At 42.8% G+C, this 20,473-nt stretch overlaps 1 protein-coding gene across 4 annotated transcripts in view; it reads right to left on the reverse strand.

Annotated features, from left to right (window-relative positions):
* The window catches only part of MYRIP (myosin VIIA and Rab interacting protein), a 215,385-nt gene that overhangs the window by 42,210 nt on the left and 152,702 nt on the right, over nucleotides 1-20,473 (reverse strand). For 3 of the 4 annotated variants that reach the window (XM_030504223.1, XM_030504215.1, XM_030504240.1), the window contains 5 exons: nucleotides 9,816-9,952; nucleotides 8,001-8,081; nucleotides 7,386-7,483; nucleotides 6,976-7,056; nucleotides 5,260-5,409 (listed from right to left, as the gene is read on the reverse strand). In XM_030504223.1, the coding sequence (XP_030360083.1) occupies nucleotides 5,260-5,409; nucleotides 6,976-7,056; nucleotides 7,386-7,483; nucleotides 8,001-8,081; nucleotides 9,816-9,952 (547 nt within the window). The remainder of the gene's footprint in view (nucleotides 1-5,259; nucleotides 5,410-6,975; nucleotides 7,057-7,385; nucleotides 7,484-8,000; nucleotides 8,082-9,815; nucleotides 9,953-20,473) is intronic. The other variant, XM_030504231.1, reaches the window with a different exon arrangement.

Below are 20,473 nucleotides of genomic sequence, written 5' to 3' on the forward strand. Positions count from 1 at the left end.
TGCTAGGAGCATAATAGCATAGTTCAATCAATGTAATGGATTTATGTGAACAAGTCTGCAGAAGTTCGTGGTAAATCAGTTACTAGGTGCTTAGGAGTAGAGGACAGATGTACCAATGCAACTGTAATCTAAGTAGTACCTTTACAAGGTACCCTTATTCCTTTAGCTGTTAGTGTTCCTCTCATGTTCCCCCATGGCCAATTCTTTTTCCCCGCTCCCTAACCTGGAATATTCCATTACATCTCTTAAAAAACTCCTGCCAAACCCCAAACATGGGAGATGCTTCCCAGTTGTGTAACACCTTTCATGTGAAGATCCTGAGAGCTCAGTCAGCATCCAGTTATGACAGTATCACCATATTACTTACAGATGGGACAGATGAGCAACTGCAAAGGCCTGATCCCTGGGTCTGCTGTAGGACATCACGATTCTAAGTCACTACTAGTGTACCCCACTGGGAGAATGCATGTGTGTAAAAGGGAATGGAAGGAGGGGAGCTGGCATTTTGGTCTCAAGTTTAACTGGAACCTCACACATAAACTCACTATTTTTTTTTTTTTCAAGACAATGCTCTTTCTGAACATGATTATTCTTTTTTCTCATTAATTTCTAGGTTGCTCAGTGCCCTGCACAACCTTTCATGTCCTGTGCTGACCCTCATCTACAACGCTGTGCTCAGCAGAGCACTCGCCCATCAGAGAGAATCACTGTATCACCTACTCAAACGCCCACTTGACAGAGGAAGCCTGAAGTGTTCTGTGTTTATTTGCTTCTCGCTGTGACAATATGCACCCTGATTTCATCTAAAAATAAAGAAAGTAAGATTTGTCAGGCAGCCCAGCTCTGAGCATCCCAGAGTTGAAGTCAGACCTTCAAGCTTTGTAATACCCAACAATACGTTACAATAGCATCTTCAAAATGAAATAAAACAAAATAAAGTGGAAAGAACAACTCATGAACTAAACAATTTGAAAAAGAACATTACAGAATGACTGCCCTTCTCTGTCCTCTCTTCTACTCCCTTTCATGTCTTAAAACCTATCTTGGTTTGCTGGCAGTAAGCGCAATACAGCTGAATTCAGGCCTGCATGGGCTTGCTCATGTACCCAGCATCCAAAACTGTCTTCTTGGATGCTTGTCAAGTGCATGAATAGTATGATGAAACTAAAAAACCCAGTAATCTTCTGCTAGAGATACATCTCAAATTCAAACCACACAAACAAGTTTAAAAAGATAATGCTGTCACATTTAGCCTCGCACTGATTATTTAGCTACATGAAGCCTTAAAGTGTGGCACTAATTGCTGAGTGAGAATTGGAAAAGCACTTGTATCCTTCTGCTGCAGTGGAAGGAGGAAAACCAGCCACATTACTATGGACAGGACTGTCTTGACCTGAAATCCACATTACTTTTGCAGTGAGACTACAGTGTTAAAACTGCAAAGTCAGCAGATGACAGTAAGATCTGTAACCTGGAAAGTACATAGAGTTTGATCTTCTCATAATAAATATTAATAAAAAATGACCCATTATTCTCTAAACTACTAAGTGCTTTTCCATCTCAGGGTGCACTGTTCTTTCCCATTCTGTGCAGAGAAGGTAGTGCCGCAGTTGGCTGCTTCTGGACGGAAATAAGACATTAAATAACACATCAGGATCCAGCTGATGGGCTTCTGGATAATTGCATGCCTGCCTCATTGCAAGTAGGTCCCAGCAACAGGCTCTGTGACAACCTTCTGATCCCAGCTCATGTATAAAAGCTAGAAGCTCCATCTTCCCTATGACATGACACATTATTAATTAGACATAAGTATATTTCTGATAAAGAGTTGTTGACAGGGAAGAAGCTATGTCAGCTGGTATCAACTTCCTACAGTGTTGTGCCTCCCTCGTGTGAAACAGCTCTGCCACTGTGTTGTAGGACAGGATTCCTTCTCAAAAAGGTTTTCTTCAAAGACTGGTTTCAGACAAACCTACAAAGGTACAGAGAACCTGCAGAGCTCCCAGGGGTTTCCAAAGCAGTGCTGGACCTCAGGCATGTGGAGCCTTCCTTCTCTTCAGAACAAATCAAAGGAAAACAGAAACAGGAGCAAATAAACCATTGTCAGTGCACTGTGGATCTTATAATGAGCTTAACCAGTAAATTTCTGCTTCCCCTGAGGTGCATCGTAATGTGTATTTAATGAAATCCTCCTTTTCCCTATATCCCTAGCTGGTTTATGTACTATAAAATATGGATGAGCTGCTGTTTAGATATGCAATCTTTCAGCTGTAAAATAAAGACCACTAATACAGCACTTAGAACACACCAGGATGCCTGCACTCCATCAATGTTTGTATGGGATACAATATGCCAAGTGGTTGTTTGCTCTCACTGGCAGTGATCTATGGGGGTAAATGGACTGAGAGAGCAGAGAAGCATCCTCCCATTGCTCTAAGCAACTCCTATCCAAACTTTGTACAGCCTTTGCTTATTGGTAATGAGAAAGAGAAGGTGCTGTCCATCTCTTTTTATGAGATAGGGAAATAAAAAATTCAGTCTTGTATCACTGTTTTTAGCATGGGCAAAGGGATCTCAAAGAAATCTAAGAGGGGAAAAAAAGGAAAAGAGAATATCTATAGCTACTAACACACCACAGCACCGCAGTTAAACAATCAGTAATACATATTGTGTGTGTGTGTTCCTTAATATGGAGATCAACAGATTTTGCTCCAGTCAAGCAGGTCTCATGCAGTTGGTCCCCTGGCACTGTGCTGTCCCCAGCTTACACAGCCCAAGTTCCCTGCATGCAGCATTTACTATGTGCTACTAAGAGGCAGTTTAACTTATTTAACGATGATTTCAAAGCAAGTGATTTTGGATGAGCAGGGAGGTAATGCAGGGCTTCCGGAGTCTGGAAGCTTCTGGCTGATATGGATGAGCTGCACACAGAGCTTAAAAGAAAAATTGCCTGGCAGGTATAATCACACAGTTATATCTGGGATTATTACAGCTCCCACTGTAATAAAATGCAATGCAGTAATAAACATGGGTTTCTAAAGGCAAGTGTTAAAGCATGAAACTGCCATAAGTAACTATATGTTGCTAGCTTTACTGTGCTAGAGAAACCATGTGTTATCTTCTACACATAAGACAAAAATATTTAAGATAGATTTCCAGTTTCAAATGATGAAATCCTACCTGCCTTAAGATCTGCTGTCCTCACCTTCCTTTCCTCCGTATCTTTCTCTTCATCATGTTTCTTCTTCCCTTTCATTTAATCTACCCTGATTCTGCTTGCTTCAAGTACTAATCTGTTTGCCAGGTGTCATGGCAAATGGTCAAATTCATTCTTGTTCCTTAATGCACCATGGGATGACAACTGAACCAAACAGTGACAAATGTGGTGACAGACCCAGTAAAGAGGTAGAAAAATCCTTAGAAAGTACCGTACAACACATCTGGGTCTCTAGTACTGACTGATGGCTGCAGGAGTTTTGAAGCTGTTTGTTGCAGCTTTTCTCACCTTAGCGTGACATTTCTGCTACTCCAGCATTCTCCACAATGACTATTTCTCAAACCAATGAGCTCCCTCTGGCAAAAAAATGGGACTCAAACTTGTTCCTTCAGAACAGAATTTAGAAATCCCAGAGTGGTTTGGGTTGAAGGGACCTTAAGACCATCCAGTTCCAACCCCCTGCCACAGGCAGGGACACCTTCCACTAGTGCAGGTTGCTCCAAGCCCCTGTGTCCAACCTGGCCTCGAACGCTGCCAGGGATGGGACAGCCACTTCTTTGGGCAACCTGTTCAAATGTGTTGAGCTCGAGCTTATCTCTCCAAATGCAGAAGAACAACAGGGTTCTAGTGTAATAACTGAGGATTTGAACAGCATGTTCCCCCGGGTCCTGTCCTTACACTGCATAAAGAAAACTCAGTTGAGTCACACAGAAAATTAGCTCTCCCTCTTCTGGGTCTTAAGTTCCACAAGTAAATTGCCTAGAAGCTACAGAGCAAAGCACGCTCACCCTGACTTGTGAGCACTTGGTTAACAGCAGCAGCTTAAAGGCATTACTCCTTCGACCTGGAAATAGGTGGGGAGAAGAATGTGAGACTGTGTCTCAGCCATTCTGGCCCACAGTCTTAGATTCTGGCATCAATCTATTTTCACTGCAGTGTATGCTAGCAAACTTAGCTGGAAACTACGGCACGGCACGCATTCGGTTCTGCTGGTTCTGCTCAGTGGGGCAGAGGTGGTTACTGGGAGCAGCAGCTTAAACCACTGTATCAAAATGCACTGGAGCTCATCTGTGACTGTTCTCCCCCTCCTACTGTGAAACAGCTTATCCAAGCCTATAGCTTATTTTCACTTCTTTTCCCTTGCTGTTCTTCTTAAAACGTTACTAATGCAGCTTGTCAGATTTTCTTCAGCTTTATAGCAGGAGCTAAAGGCATTGTGCTGAGAAATAAGTGAAAGAAAGGGGAAATACTCTTTAGTGCAAGACATAAATAGCACTCTGCTGTTGATTTTATTTTTTTTGTTGTTGATGGCTGTTTTCTTTAAGATGGCCAACGAGAAAAAGAAATATTACAGAAATCTAATATTGTACAAAAGAAAAATATAACACTCAGCAAAAATCCAAATAAAAGCTAAGTGAGCATAAAAACTGTTTTAAGGACGAAACACCAAGGTACTGAGTGCTGTTAGCGTTCAAATCAAGCAGTGAGATTGATCGTATCACAAACATAGTCCTCCCCAACACACTCACCAATACAACACAATGTCTGTGCTGTACTTCCATGGCCCATTTTGTGCTAGGAAAGAATGCAACTGGGCCACACTATGTCTGGACACAGGTTTAATGCTTGTTCTCTGCAAGCACAAGGATCCCAAGGATGTCAGAGAGGGACTCTTCATCAGGGACTGTAGTGACAGGACAAGGGGTGATGGGTTCAAACTGAAACAGGGGAAGTTCAGGCTGGATCTAAGGCAGAAGTTCTTCCCTGTGAGGGTGCTGAGGCACTGGCACAGGGTGCCCAGAGAAGCTGTGGCTGCCCCATCCCTGGCAGTGTTCAAGGCCAGGTTGGACACAGGGGCTTGGAGCAACCTGCTCTAGTGTGAGGGGGTTGGAACTGAATGATCCTAAGGTCCTTTCCAACCCAAACCATTCTATGAGTCTCTTATTCAAAGTATCTACGCACCACTGCAGACAGTAAGCGTACTTAGCCATGAGTTTAATCTTGCAGTCTTGTGCAGCAGAAAGCATCAATACGTCACTCACCCATAATGTGTAGCACCCCCTGCGGCTCCCTGGAAAAGTCAGCATGCTCTGATCTGAGACAGCAACTGACGCCAGGCCACTGCTCCTGGATGGTGGCCATTCAAAGTCAGCTTCAGCCTGCTCAGCTTTGCTCTTCTGCTTCTTTATAATCTGTAAGGTAGAGGGGAAGGGATTAAAAAAAGGGGTGCTTGGGAAATACTCTGAGCCGTATGGAGAAAAAACTGCATTAACCCCGTCTCAAGGCAAACCGCCTAAGAACAACATTTGAGTTTCCCTTTGCTTTTACTCCAGTTCATGCAAAGATGATTCTGACAGCTTGCATGCATTTCTTCTCATCTGAAGTCATACTGCTTGCCAGAACATAAGCATTGATACAATAAATCATGATCAACGCCTGTAGAAACATCAGAGGTGAATTAAATAAAGGTGGAAAGCTGTTCTACAGTAACGCTTTAAACATCAGCAGCATCTAAGTGTCAAGTATTTTCTCAGACAAGAATTTTTGCAAAGAAACATAAAGCACTAGATATGAGGAGGATTTCAAAGGTTTCCATGACACTGATGGATTTCTGCTGAAAATGAAGAGGTCTTGGGTGTCTAGGCACTGTTTTTGCTTTTGAAAATCTACATTGCCTTAAGAGAGAGAAGATCATACAGACTACAAGTCTCTCTACACTGACAGAATATATCCTGCTGCACCTAATTTCCGCAACTTTTCTGACTCCAGTTTAAAATACCTACAGAACATGATTCCGTGGCATAGAATATCTTGTTAGGCAGCTTTTGACAAAAGTGCTAGCAATTCTAGCTTAGCTGAGATAGGCTCTGGACTATCAAAGACTTGATAAACAGGATTAAGCTTCTAACATTCCCTACTAAAAAGAAGGCAGATCACTTTCCACTGAGCTGCTGCTGCTCTTCTGTTTTTTCTTTAAAGTCTAATAAACAACAAATTCATCTTCTGATGTGTGACCCATCCATTGTTAAATGCCACATCCCATACACAGATGTGGCAATTAGCTTAGTTCACATGGAGGGAGACCAATGCAGCAGAGTGGTTACTTTACTGATGACGGGGGCTCAGGGGCACCTTCTTCATGCTTGTCCCTCCTTGCTCCAAACTGCCCAGACAAACTCAAGAGATATTTGTTCCCACTACCCCCCATTTCTGTGCTGCATCAGTGCCAACTGCAAGCTCCACAGGGAGAAGAAGGAGCTTTCCAGAAAAAGCCACACAAATCAGACACAGGGTTCTGTGATTTTTTGGGTGTCTCTCACAGCATCATTACCAGAGTTCTGTTTTAACGATCAATGTTTTCTTTGTATGTGTTGCAGATGCAGAGTTCAGTAGATGGTATGGTCAGGAGCCACACTTCTCTACACTGGAAAACTCTGTGTCTCTTGGGAAGTGAAGTACAGATGTAAAATTCCATGGAGCAGGAGCCTGCTCTTCCAAGAAAAGATATCAGAGATCTGAGGAGGTGGTACCTCTCAGCTCTGAGGGTGTAGGCCAACAGTTTAGGCACTGGATTAAGTTTATTTCTGTCAGATGTAACTGATTAAGCCTATACCATGATGGCTGAAGTAGCAACTTGTCATTTACTCTCCTTTCTACACTGGTGTCCTCCTTTTTGCTGTCAGCAGAGTTAAAGCTCACCAGACTAAAGGATTGTGTTTTGGCTATTAAACAAGCTAGGGAAAAAATGCATGCCATACCTTCTGCACGATGGTTGTGGCCAGCTCTTCTATGAGGTCCTCCTTGTGTTCCTGCAAGTAACAAGCCTCATTCTGCTTGTCCTGCATGAAAATGGTTATCTGTTGTTGCTAAAATCACAGAAAAACAGCCTTTCCACAGAAATGGTACAGATCAGGAAATGGGTAAAATGCCCCTACTGGCACTGTGGAAAAAAATTACAGGTTCTTAAATTGCATGTCACCTCTGAACTGCAACATGCATCTTGGGTACAAGTTCACAAAACTCACACCCAACTCTTTAGATATGGCATGAGATAATCACTACTTCTTTGTGTTTTCTTTTGTATCTATTTGTTTTTGTATGAATGAAAATGAAAAGAAACATAATTTTTCTATTTAAATTACTACATTTCATTTTCTGTAAATGTTACCAGGCTGTCACTGTAGGTCTCTGCCTTAGAAATAGCTTCTTCCACTGCTTCTTCTGCAACACGTAAGGCCACAGCAAGGGTATCCATCATGCTGTGTCCTAGGTGAAGAATCAGATAAAAACACCATGCTCTTTACATATCCACATTTTGCATGACGAGCTCCAAAATTCAGACTCATATTCTGGACATAAGTTCAAATCTTAGGTCGTTCATGACAAAGTTAATTTCCTCAATCCATAATTCTGCACGGGAAAATTAACACCGGAAGGCAGAGAAATTGGTCTCAATCTCTATGTTACTTCTGAAATGTCAATATGAAATACAAAAAACCCACAGGATTTTTATGTTCTTTATTTTACAATCCAGCAAAATAGTTCAGAGGGAATCACAGGAAGAAAATTTGTAAACTTCCTATAAACACCAACAGAATATATGAAAATACATGAGCATAGGAAAGGAAATAGGAGAGAAGTAACAAAACCTGGACATTAAGAAAATCAAACTAGCATAAGCGTGTATGGGTTGTAACACCAAAGCGAGATATCCCAGCTTGTTACACAAAGGATTTTTAGTATGGGGCTGAATGTTTGAGTCGAAAGATTTTGAGCAGCATACCTTCTGTCTGCCGGTAGAATGTAGAGTCACTGCCACAAATGCTTCCTTCATTTTCAAAGCTGCCTTCAAAAAACCCTCCTTCTGCTCAAAAAAAAGACAGTACTGTGCATTACTATAAGAAATATCCATTTACAGCTGAGGCATTAGAATTAGAATAGAATATAGAATTAGAACAGAATTATATAGAATTAGAATAGAATTAGGTTAGAATATTCACTCAAGATACAGTGGCTCTCCACACAAAGAGGGATAGCCAGAAAATTCCTCCAACTTCTTGTATAAACCGTGACTGCAGCAGCTTTTGTACACAACATGACTGCTTTTATATGAAAGACCTCTCATTTTGGATGGAGAAAACTATTTGTACAGTAAAAAAGAGAGAGGAAGAAGCTACTAGGTATAAAACTTACATGGTAGAAGTACAGGGAGTTTGCCTTTAATATGACATTTGGGGTTGAAATAGATTCTACATTTTAAAGGGCAACGCTGTATAAATAAGCCAATCCCTAGACACATATACTAGTATTTATCTTCAAAGGGAACAAAAGGTTTACCTAACCCTCACACGGAGAGTAGAAGAAAGTTTGCAATGACATTTAGACTCAAAGGCCTTTCTTAAAAAGGTCTCACAGAGGGTGCACGTGCCACTGCAACTGAACATTGCATTGTTCACACTTCCATTCCAGGACAAACTTAGTGACTCTATAGCTTAAGTACAGGCAACACATGATATTAATGTTCTGAAGGATCCATCCTCACGGTTTTTAATTCCATGTGCCACGAGTGCCCTCACTGACATGGATTTTCCTGCCTTCAGACATACTTGTTCTCAACTGTTAAGGAATCTTCTCTAGAAAAATGGATTTGATACAGAGAAAGCAAAAAGACTAACAAATCAGAATTGAATGCATGGGTGGTTTCGCCCTAGAAGCCAAACGCCACTTGTTCTAGCCCATTTCATATCTCCAATTACTTTTATGGGCAAGGCATTGTAACATCATAGTTAAGGGAGAATTGTGTCTCTTCATTTAAAAGGGTGACACTGATACTTAATCAGCATCTTTTAACCATTTACAAACATCAGTACAAAAATAGGATGTGGCCAGTTTCAGACTCTTAAGCATGCAAAACTCAGGACAATCTTCAGTTTTGGTCAACTTGGATACTGAATGTATCCCATTTAACCAAATTTTGCTTCAAACCCCATGGAAATGTGCTCTAAGGCCAAATGTTGGATGCAAAATTATTTTCTCATTCATGGACTACTCAGAACTGTGATAAATTTTGGAACATGGGCTAGAATATAAACTGCAATTTACTTTACAGGCTGAAGACAACAGTTTTTCTGTATCAGTAGCATGATTATGATTAAACATTCTTTGACTTCATAAACAGATCTCCAGACACTTCACCTCTTTCTTCTCTTCACTATTTCTTTGATAAAAAAAAAGGAAAAAAAAAACCTTAAAAAAATCTCTTCTGAAATTATCTCAGATTTTCCACTGTCTCAGCTTGTGTGTTAAAGCAAACAAGCTGAGGGGGAACGGCTTTAAACTGACAGAGAGGTGACTGAGATGAGATCTAAGGCAGAAGTTCTTCCCTGTGAGGGTGCTGAGGCGCTGGCACAGGGTGCCCAGAGAAGCTGTGGCTGCCCCATCCCTGGCAGTGTTCAAGGCCAGGTTGGACACGGGCTTGGAGCAACCTGCTCTAGTGTGAGGTGCCCCCCATGGCAGGGAGTTGGAACTGGATGATCTTAAGGTCCTTTCCAACCCAAACCAGTCTGGGATTCTATGATTCTATAGTAAGAAATCTTACCTATTACATCAGGACAACCTCCGCTCTCCAGTCTGTGCTTCTTGTATAAGTTCTTCAGGACTTTGGCACTTCCAAAACACTTAAAGCGGCTTTTAACATTATTATAGTACCAATCCAGAGACTGGGCCCTTAGGAGCCTAAAACAGAAAAATAAACTACATATTTGGAATGATTCTACAACAAATAAACAGAAACGGTTACCATCCTTCTACACGAAAAGGGATCTTTTAGGCCTGAAAGCATAAACATATACATTTTTGAATACTTCTTTACTGTTTATACTTTTCAAGTATCTGGTATACTGAGGCAAGAGGAAAAAAGAGGTAAGTCATGAGCAAATATCTGCTTCACATTAGTCATGGTTTTATTTGGTTTTGCTACTATCAGAAGAGGTGCTCTCCCCTTTTGCACTATAATGGCAACACTACAGCCTTTTGAAAAACACAAACAAGCCTTGGAACAGCACAGGAAGGTTTTAAAAATAGCCTTTATTTACCCAGATTTACAGATAATGGCAGAACATGAGCCCATGAATGCAGTGCAAAAAATAACATTTTCATAGGAATATATCCCTGCTTCTATTTGCGGAAACCAAAAGAGTAGACAAAGCCTAATTAAAGGACCTCAAAGCAGAATGAGCAAAGAACAGCAGGTGGAAAACCTAGTTTGGAGGGAAGGACTCATAACTGCAGTTCAGTTTCTTCCTTTCAACATTTAGCATCATTGATGTCAATAATTCATCCTAATGGATTTGTCCCCAGAGCTCCTATGCTTTTATAAAGCCATGAGATACTGCCAAGCTCTGCATCCTTTTTCACGTGGCAATAGGTAGACAGAACCTGCACCATTCCCAGGCAACACTACCAAAAAGTCACCTATCTCATTGCACACACTGTATGAGTTAAGAGAGTCCGTTATGAATGCTGACCTGGCAACTTGGGAAAAACAAGACATGGGACCCACTGCAAGGCTGTTTCCCCATGATACCATGGTTTCTTTTGGGTCTGATCAGTACTGTTTCTGTAAAAACAGAAAACAAACAGCACTGACTTCTCAATGGGAGGAGAGTGCTTTGCAATAACACAATTTTAGAGTCAGGCTTTGTATCTGTAATGATATTTTCCATACGAGAACTTTGGAAGAGTCAAAAGGAAAAGAGATTACACACCTCAAAGCAACAATGAAAGAAGAGATTTGCCTCTTTGTACTAGTTAATCTGGTGTAAACACAAGGATTGGTATTTTTGTTTTAATTTCCTCACTGCTGCAGGATTAACACTTTGTGAGTAATCGAATCATCTCATGCTTCTCTCCTACGTATTGGAGAGCTACCAACAACTCCAAATCTGTGCTTTGGTCCTGCACACATTTTACAGCAGATTACAATGCCCCCTCTAAAGCTTTTCAGCCTCTAACAGTGTGCAAGTTCTCTCCGTGAAATGAGAGTTCACACTTAAAGCTGTACGCATTTTGAAGAAGCAGAAATGGTTGTAGCCACTTCTTTTTCTGTGCCATAAAGACTGCTATGTCTTTATTGCTAATTAGTCTTAACCTCTAAGGACATTATTTATGTTATATCACATTGCAATGGAGCTGAGTTGCACTTTGATGTGCTTTTGGCAGAGCAGAATACTGTGATTTTATGATTCTGCCTTACTCCAAAGTGTGAAAGGTAGGCAAACACTTTTGGATTAACAACAATAAAACCTGAATGAGTATTACTGCTGGGCTGCACCCCCAGAGCGTGAGCAGCAGGCCGAGGGAGGGGATTCTCCCACCTCTGCTGCGCTCTGGGGAGAACCCCCCCTGCAGCCTATGCCCTGGTGTAACATCCAGCCTCAGGCCACTTGAGGTCAACGTTGAGCAGGCTCATGCAGGACTGGAGGTGCTTTACAATTCTTGCACCTTTTTACTTTTGTGGATGTGACAATTCTTCTAGATTAAGTAATGACAATTTAAAAAGCCAAACAACCTCGCTTCTGAAATACAGGACTACCCACCCACAGATCAGAACTGTTGCTGTGTGGGGGACTCCAAAACACAACACATAATCACATCAAACTGAACAAAGTATTACAAGTGCGAATTTTCAGTGAAAAAGCAACATCAATGCTTTAGTTTTCACTCCTTCAAAGCACTCTCAAGGCCCCTTGAACTTCCCGGGGGGCTCAGCTGTGAGTGAGGAGATGGAGGGGTTGGGAGCCAGGAGAAGAGGCATAACTGCTGAGCTATGGCAGAGCTGGGACACTGGTGGCCAGGACCCCTCCAAAGCAGACCTGCTTCGCCACACTGCTGGGCTGGAGGCAGAGGCATGCTGCAGTTAACAATGATGTTCCCCCCCAGGTAGGTGATGAGTGCTGTAGGATGACACCCTTAAATCCCCTCCATCACCCTCTTGCTGCACCGGTGCCATGTTCTGCATCAGTGGTTGGGAAACTCCAGCTAATCCATGTTTATGCTGTCTCAGGCATTGCCACAGGACCCCAGTATAGGCTCTCTCCCTGTCCTGGCCTCACACACGCTGTAAGGCTCAAGGCTCTTATTTCATTTCCCAATGGAGAGAAGAGGCCTCAGCCTGGTGCCCAGAGATACAGGTAAGATTTAGCCTATCACTTCTTATTTACTAGTTTCAGAGTAAAATTGCTTCAAACTCAGCATCCTGAAATACTTTTTCTCTGCCAGTAGCAGTATTTGCCTTTTCCCTTGGGCTAATGCTTTAGAGCTTGTAACATAATGCTTGTTGTAAATTGTTGAATTAAAGTATTTCATATCCTTCCAGTCCCAGTGAAATCAAATGTAATTCCAGCTCAAGAATGCAACTTCACCTTCATTCCCTTCAGGATGAATCATTACTATTGCACACAAACACCGCAGATGTGCATATCCTACCAAGGCTCAGTTTCCTGAAAACCAGACTTTATATATATACACATATATAAATTGAGAAAGTTCAGCCACAAGCAGAACAAAGAAGCCGTCCCTGTCCCTCACAGTGAAATCACGACTTTCTTGCACCAGCAGAAATGAACCTGGCCTGATAATTGCACTGTTAATTATTCAGAGCTCAACCAACAGGATGGTGCTATGTAAGGCATTTCCTAAAATCATGCATCCTCTCGATCATTCACTGAGAAATTCACTGCCCCAGTTTGGGCTTTTAAATTCCAACATGGAGCCAGGTATGAGAAATAACAAATTAAGAGGGAAAGCACAGAGGGAAAATAAAGATTTTTGGTTGTTGTTTATGGAAGACAACTGTATGTGCAACACTCCTATTTGCTTCCTCTGTCTCCTTTACTTTTGAAATCAGCAGTCAAGAAATTAGATGTGGGAGGGAGCCTGAACAGGCTTGATACAGAAAACCTAGGTATACATTTTGAATGAAAATATATACCTAGGCCCTTCAAAACAAACCTCAGTGACTTTGCAATGGGAGATGGGAAGGATTGCTCATTGCAGTATGTGCCAAACAACAGGAATCATAGAATGGTTTGGGTTGGAAAGGACCTTCACATCATCCAGTTCCAACCCCCTGCCATGGGCAGGGACACCTCACACTGGACCATGTCGCCCAAGGCTCTGTCCAACCTGGCCTTGAACACTTGAACGCTTCTCTGGGCACCCTGTGCCAGCGCCTCAGCACCCTCACAGGGAAGAACTTTTGCCTTAGATCCAACCTGAACTTCCCCTGGTTCAGTTTGAACCCATCACCCCTTGTCCTATCGCTACAGTCCCTGATGAAGAGTCCCTCTCCAGCATCCTTGTAGCCCCCTTCAGACCCTGGAAGCTGCTCTGAGGTCTCCACGCAGCTTCTCTTCTCCAGGCTCAACAGCCCCAATGTTCTCAGCCTGTCTTCATACAGGAGGTGTTCCAGCCCCTGATCATCCTCGTGGCCTCCTCTGGACTTGCTCCAACAGCTCCGTGTCCTTCTTATGTCGGGGACCACCAGTATGTGAGGTGTATCACTGTAGTGATAGGACAAGGGGTAACGTGTTCAAACTGAAACAGGGGAAGTTAAGGTTGGATCTAAGGCAGAAATTCTTCCCTGTGAGGATGCTGAGACACTGGCACAGGGTGCCCAGAGAAGCTGTGGCTGCCCCATCCCTGGCAGTGTCCAAGGCCAGGTTGGATGGGGCCTTGGGTGACATGGTCTAGTGTGAGGTGTCCCTGCCCATGGCAGGGGGTTGGAACTGGATGATCTTAAAGTCCTTTCTATGATTCTATACCACCTTCAGTTCACATTTATATACTTTTGCCACTTAGAATCATAGAATCATAGAATAGTTAGGGTTGGAAAGGACCTTAAGATCATCTAGTTCCATCCCCCCTGCCATGGGCAGGGACACCTCGCACTAAACCACATCACCCAAGACTCCATCCAACCTGGCCTTGAAAACTGCCAGGGATGGAGCATTCACAACTTCCTTGGGCAACCCACTCCAGCGCCTCACCACCCTCACAGGAAAGAACTTCTTCCTTATAGCTAACCTAAACTTCCCCTGTTTAAGTTTGAACTTATACCCACCCATGTTGCCATCTAACAATAAATTTTCACTTACCCAGCACCATGTGCACACAGCTCCATCACCACATCCTCCTTCCTTTCTGGCAGTCATCTGCATCCTTAACTTTTCCTATGAAGCTATTTGGCTCTTCTCTGAATTTTAGTCTTCCAATTACATTTCCTCAGAATTAAAGAAGTTCCTTTCACAGAGTCTTATTGCAACAAGACAATAAAGGTCCCTTTTAAGACTTCTGCAAAGGATAAGGCTGGAGGTAGGTCAGGTTCAGTGGTTTTTGCACCTCATCCTGAGTTAATCTTCTCATTTGAAAAGAGTCAGGCTAAAAACATCTTCTGGTCTAACTTGGGCAAAAGCCATCATTCTGGATTGTGAGTGAAGGCTGTGAGGGTGAGCTTGGTAAGGACCATTTTCAGGTCTGTTCCCCAGAAGATAAGCATCCTGCAGCAGTTGAGGAAAACACTGAAACAATACTGGTATAAGTGTAATTACAGTCTGATCCTCCAGTAGGAGAACACATGTAAGAGCACAACATGTCAGCATTTAACTGAGCTATTTTGCCCTGTATCTTCCCTGTGAGGCTGAATGTCAGGAACCCATGGTTCACAAATAGATGCATATCTGGCATATTAATCTGACCTGCTGCCTCCAGGAAACATGTTGTGTTTTAGGGTAACTGAAGTGAAAATAAAGATTTTTGCAGCAGTTATAAAAGTAATTTTTTATAAAGGAGAGGGTTTTTAAACCCGTGCTCCACTGCAATTTAGTTGACTATAAACACCAGGGGTGAAATCACAACTGTGGAGAGTTAACAGCAGTTAAAGCAACGACTTAATAAGGGGCAGGACCTCTCTTCAGGCACCTACCAGCAGTAAAAGATGTGAGAAGCCATATCCAAGACAGCTCCTGACAGTATCTCGGCAAAAGCTAATAAACTTTTGCCACAACAACATGTTTATAAGGATGTTTGCCATGTCTTAGAGCCATTAGTGAATATTCTTTCTCCATTTTTGCTTTGTAATGTGAGCATCAGCTCACTGATGCTTATTTATTCCGAACTGACTTCTGAACCTAAAAGTTCAGAAGGCTGCATTGCAGGGGAGCTTGCAGAGAGCTTGCAGTACAATCTACTGCTGCTTTCAAGCCACTTTGGCAGAGCCTTAGGCTGTGAAAGAAATGGGATCACCTAGGTGTTCCCTTGTCTCCACACATGATGAGCAATAGCAAGATCACTCCCAGCAGACATACAGCTAGGCTGTTTTTCATGACTGCCAATGCTGCAAAGCTCCCCAGCCATCCACTCTGGTGTTTTCCTATCCTAACGCTGAAAGGTTTTCTTAACATTTAAGCCGAATCCTCCGCGTTTCTACTTAAACAAGACAGTTAAAGATGTTTGCTCTTTTCTTCCTTCTTTTTTTCTGTTTCATCACAGATCATTCTCACTGTTTTTTGCCCTGGGACAAGGAAAAAAAGACCCAAGTGTTCTATATTGTTATTTAAATACAAATCCCAGAACTGGTAGTTCAAGACTTTACCAGTACTCCTTCAAGAAGACTAAATGTAACTGTCAGGATATGGCTTAGCGCAGTGCAGTCCCTATGAATGAGGTCCCATTGAGAGCACCAGGTATGTCATACTGATATTGAATCTGGGCTATGCAGTGCTGTGAGTCACAAATCATAGAATCCCAGACTGGTTTGGGTTGGAAGGGACCTTAAAGCTCATCCAGTTCCAACCCCCTGCCATGGGCAGGAACACCTTCCACTAGAGCAGGTTGCTCCAAGCCCCTGTGTCCAACCTGGCCTTGAACACTGCCAGGGATGGGGTATCCACCACTTCCTTGGGCAGCCTGCCAAAGTCCTCCTGAGACTCACAGTGTAGAAACCTCCAACTCTTTAAAAAGAAAGTTCCCATTGAACTAAGACCAAGGTATTTTCACTCCACCTTTTCTTTAAACTGACAATTGCATGGATGCCACTTTCAGAAATGAGGTTTAAAGTGTACCTCCTCCCTAGCCATTGGTAAATGGCTAAAACGTTGCACAACGTGCACAAAATGCGCATCTCTCTTCATTTTACTCCTGCTTTCATTTCTAGGTTGGTGTGTAACAAGCCCCAGATGTTATTGCTACCACTGTGGATCGTTCAGTGGCCAAAAGTAGTCTGTGGTCCTCATCGCCAATGGTGTAATGGGGCCCAAGAACTTCTTTCCTCAGCCCTTCTAGGTTTTGCATTCAATGGCTGGCAATCACTTCCCCACCACGCTGCATTTTCCTCTTAAGCCTTTCATTAAAATCTTTCACAGCTGATGAACAGGACCTGTCAGTCCAGGTGAAAAGTAAGTAATAAGCAGCCATTGAGTATTTGAAACCAAATCAAAACAAATCCACATCCAAACGCCTCTCTAAAAGCTGCAACACTCCAGTATTGCCAAAATGGAACATTCCACATGCTCACTGCCAAGTGCTTTTTATGAGGATATTTTAGATTACGGGATACATTCATGACATTTGTATATGACCTGGAGGATTTATGTTATGACATAAAAATCATAAATATATAAATAACAGTATTTCTACTGAAACAAATCTTTCTCCCTTAAAGTAATAGAAATATTTTGCTTTATCTGAATCCTTTTCCCCCTTCCTGAATCCCTCTTCCCTTTTCATTTAATGTAAAATCTTTTTTTTTCCCCTCTATTTTAATTTGCAGTAAAATACATTTTCAGTGTCTCAGTATTCTTCAAAGAAAAGAAATCCTATATCCTGATCATTTGGCACTAAATCGGTTTTCAGGCAAATCCGAAAAATTGATTGACATTGCATCATTAGTGAATTTATGGCACTGACACGCACCAACATGCTGAAGCAAAACACAAATAAACAGGAATCAAAGCAAATTATTACAGCTACACTGAACACAGATAAGTTGTCATTTACTGTCATATTTGTTTCTACTTGCTACCACACATCAATGTAATTTTTGCTTCCTATTTCTGATAGAAGACAGACAAAAGGAACAAAAACCCACACTGACAGTACCTCAAAATGAGCACATTCTGCTGCTTTTCTTGAGAAACAACAATAGCAAGAGATACTCATAAATTCTCATTGGAGAGGCATTCATTTCCTGCTGTGCTATTACTACCGATGTATCCTTTGCACCTACTTGCCAAAGGGAAGGAAAATTCATACAGAAACCTTGTGTAAATCAACTTCAGAACGCAGACAGCAACACCAGAATGCTCTCAGGAGCGTTTGGTCACTGAACTTTGTGTTCATGTTAACGAAACACAAGTATTTACAGTCAAAATCCAACTGAACATAAATGGCTACGAACAAACGCACCCTTCACCCACATGAGAAATGCTTCCCATGATGCCGGAAGATACCAAACGAACCAACAGAACATCAAGCCACTTTGATTAGCTGTTCTAATTACCTAAGTGAAGGCTTTGCTTTCTGCAAACTTCATTTTTAATCCACAGATTCTTGAAAAACAGCTGAGCAACAAAAAAGGTCCATGAAGCATAAAAAATATCACAAGAGAGATACAAACTCTGCTCCATCAGACAAAGATACCCAAGGATAAACCATGCAAATTAATTCTGTAATGCTGATTAGAAAAATATGCAGGGCTTTTAACACAAAGCTCCAGAACACCAAAAAGACAACAATCTTCTGCTTTCAGGTCTGTTTCTGTTCTTCTCTTGGGAGAAAGCTGCGAACAAAGAGCTGTGAAACGCCAGCAAGGATGAGCAGATTCATCACCATGTACAGCCAGAGAGAAAGCTGGGCTCATTTCAAGATTATTTAAAAAAGAAAGGGAGAAGAAAAAGGATTCAAAAGAAGTCCAAAACCTTAAAACTTTGCTGGGGAGCAAAGAGATGCGATTTCAGTTCCTCTTTCGTCGTGGTTAGCTCACCCTGCAAACCCAACTTCTGAAGGAGGTTTTCTTCTCTGAGCTGTGCACACAGGCTTCACCACCCCGTTCTGAGACAACACGTCCCTTTAGCTTTGCGATTCCACAGCCACAGAACAGCTTAAGAAACACGTTGTTCATTCAGTGCCATGTTATCCAGAAGGAGCAAGACACCTCCAAATCCAAGTTCCAGGCACTCCCTAGATGGGAGGCGTAAGGAACATATTTCCTTGCCACCCATCCACCCACTGGGGTAGGAAGCAGGAGTGAGAGGGAGTGATGCTGCACTCTCCAGATAATAAACCTACCCAGACGTGCTTCACATGTTCATCCAGCAGTTCAAGCAAGGAGATTTCCCCGAATTACAGTGGAAAATGGGGCAATGGGGAATAGCTAGCCAGCCCCAGAAGGCGGGCTCAGGCAACCAGCACGCCCCACGTGCTCTTTTGAGCATGGACCAAGGGCAAATAAGGACTGAGCAAGGGGATCTGATGCTGTGCAACAGTGCTCTCTACAGCTGTGTGCAAGTGAGCATCCTGAGCTCTGAAGTTCCTTACCATTCTATTGATGCTTTTGCAGAAAATGAGCCTTCTGTACGCTGTGTTACTTCTCTGTGGGGCTCTCTTTGATGAAGCCTTTAAAACATGCAGGGCATGATTTTTTTTTCCCTTCTTATTTTCTCAAACCACTTCCTTGTCACTGCATGTCAAGTGGTGGGGTTTTCTCTGTTGCACAGGAAATATCTTTAGTTGGAGGCTTTATTGTGCAAGCTGTCCAGCAGCCGGACAAAAGCTAAATTCCAGATTATGGATGAAAACAGTCGGAAAAAATTCCAAAGCCTTTACAAATTATACAAATGAGACTTTAATCCCAGCTGGCCTCACTACCGGGGGCTCCACATCTGGGCACACTCACAGATGTACTGTTTGTGGGGATTTTCAGCTATTTGAATAATGAAAAATACAACCCTCCCCCCTCCCCCCCCCCTTTTTTGTTAATACTTGTATTACAATAATACACCACACACAGTCCTGCAGGCACAGATTAGCCAGGCTGTCAGAGAAATACAGCTGTGGTGGACGCCCCATCCCTGGAGACATTCCAGGCCAGGCTGGATGTGGTTCTGGCCAACCTGATCTACTTTAAGATGTCCCTGCTCATTGCAGGGGGTTTGGACACCAGATAAGCATTGAAGGTCCCTTCCAGCCCAAACTGTTCTATGGTTCTATGATTCTAAACCCAGTACTGCTCAGAGCTCTTGAGTAAAACTGATCTGCTGTCCAGAGGAGGATTCGCTTCTCTAACAAACAGAAAGCTTCAAAGCCAAGCAATCTGCCTGTCTTGTCCAGGGCAAGTTATTCTCACCTGCATGCGGCAGGGGGTATCCTTACAGGGCCACCCAGCTGCGGTAAGATAAGATGTGGTATCGGTAAGTTAGATCAACAGCAATCAAGAAAACGGAATGAACTAGAAGAAACACTGTATGAACAGAAAGGGTGAAACCAGGAGGAGCTGCAAAGCTACCTGCTCATGTACACGGTGATGACAGTGTGCAGTGGGTCTTCCGAGTCCCTTAGAGCTGGCTTCCAACTGTGGGCAGTGAGTGGAGCGCAAACATCACTGCCCTTCTCAGGGACATCCGCAATGCTCATCTGAGAAGAGCCCCTACTTCACTAAGAGCAGAAATGCACACCAAGAATTCTCTAGTTCCCTTTAAACTGGGATGAAAATATGGCAGCCAAAGGATCATAGAATCACGGGATGGTTTGTGTTGGAAGGGACCTTAAGATCATCCAGTTCCAACCCCCTGCCATGGGCAGGGACACCTTCCACCAGACCAGGTTGCTCCAAGCCCCATCCAACCTGGTCTTGAACACTGCCAGGGATGGGGCAGCCACAGCTTCTCTGGGCACCCTGTGCCAGCGCCTCAGCACCCTCACAGGGAACAACTTCTGCCTTAGATCCAACCTGAACTTCCCCTGTTTCAGTTGGAACCCATCACTCCTTGTCCTATCGCTACAGTCCCTGATGAGGAGTCCCTCTGCAGCATCCTTGTAGGACCTCTTTAGATACTGAACGCTGCTCTGGATGGATGTTACTTGACTGATGGACTCTTCCTGCCTTACTTGCATGAGGTATTGCAACCACAGCTTTTCATGTTTGGTTCAGGCAAATCCACAGAGGCAAGTTTTCAAGAATAAGGAAATAAAATTCTAACA

This window comes from Strigops habroptila, chromosome 1 (genome assembly GCF_004027225.2).
Source record: "Strigops habroptila isolate Jane chromosome 1, bStrHab1.2.pri, whole genome shotgun sequence".
Taxonomy (NCBI): domain Eukaryota; kingdom Metazoa; phylum Chordata; class Aves; order Psittaciformes; family Psittacidae; genus Strigops; species Strigops habroptila.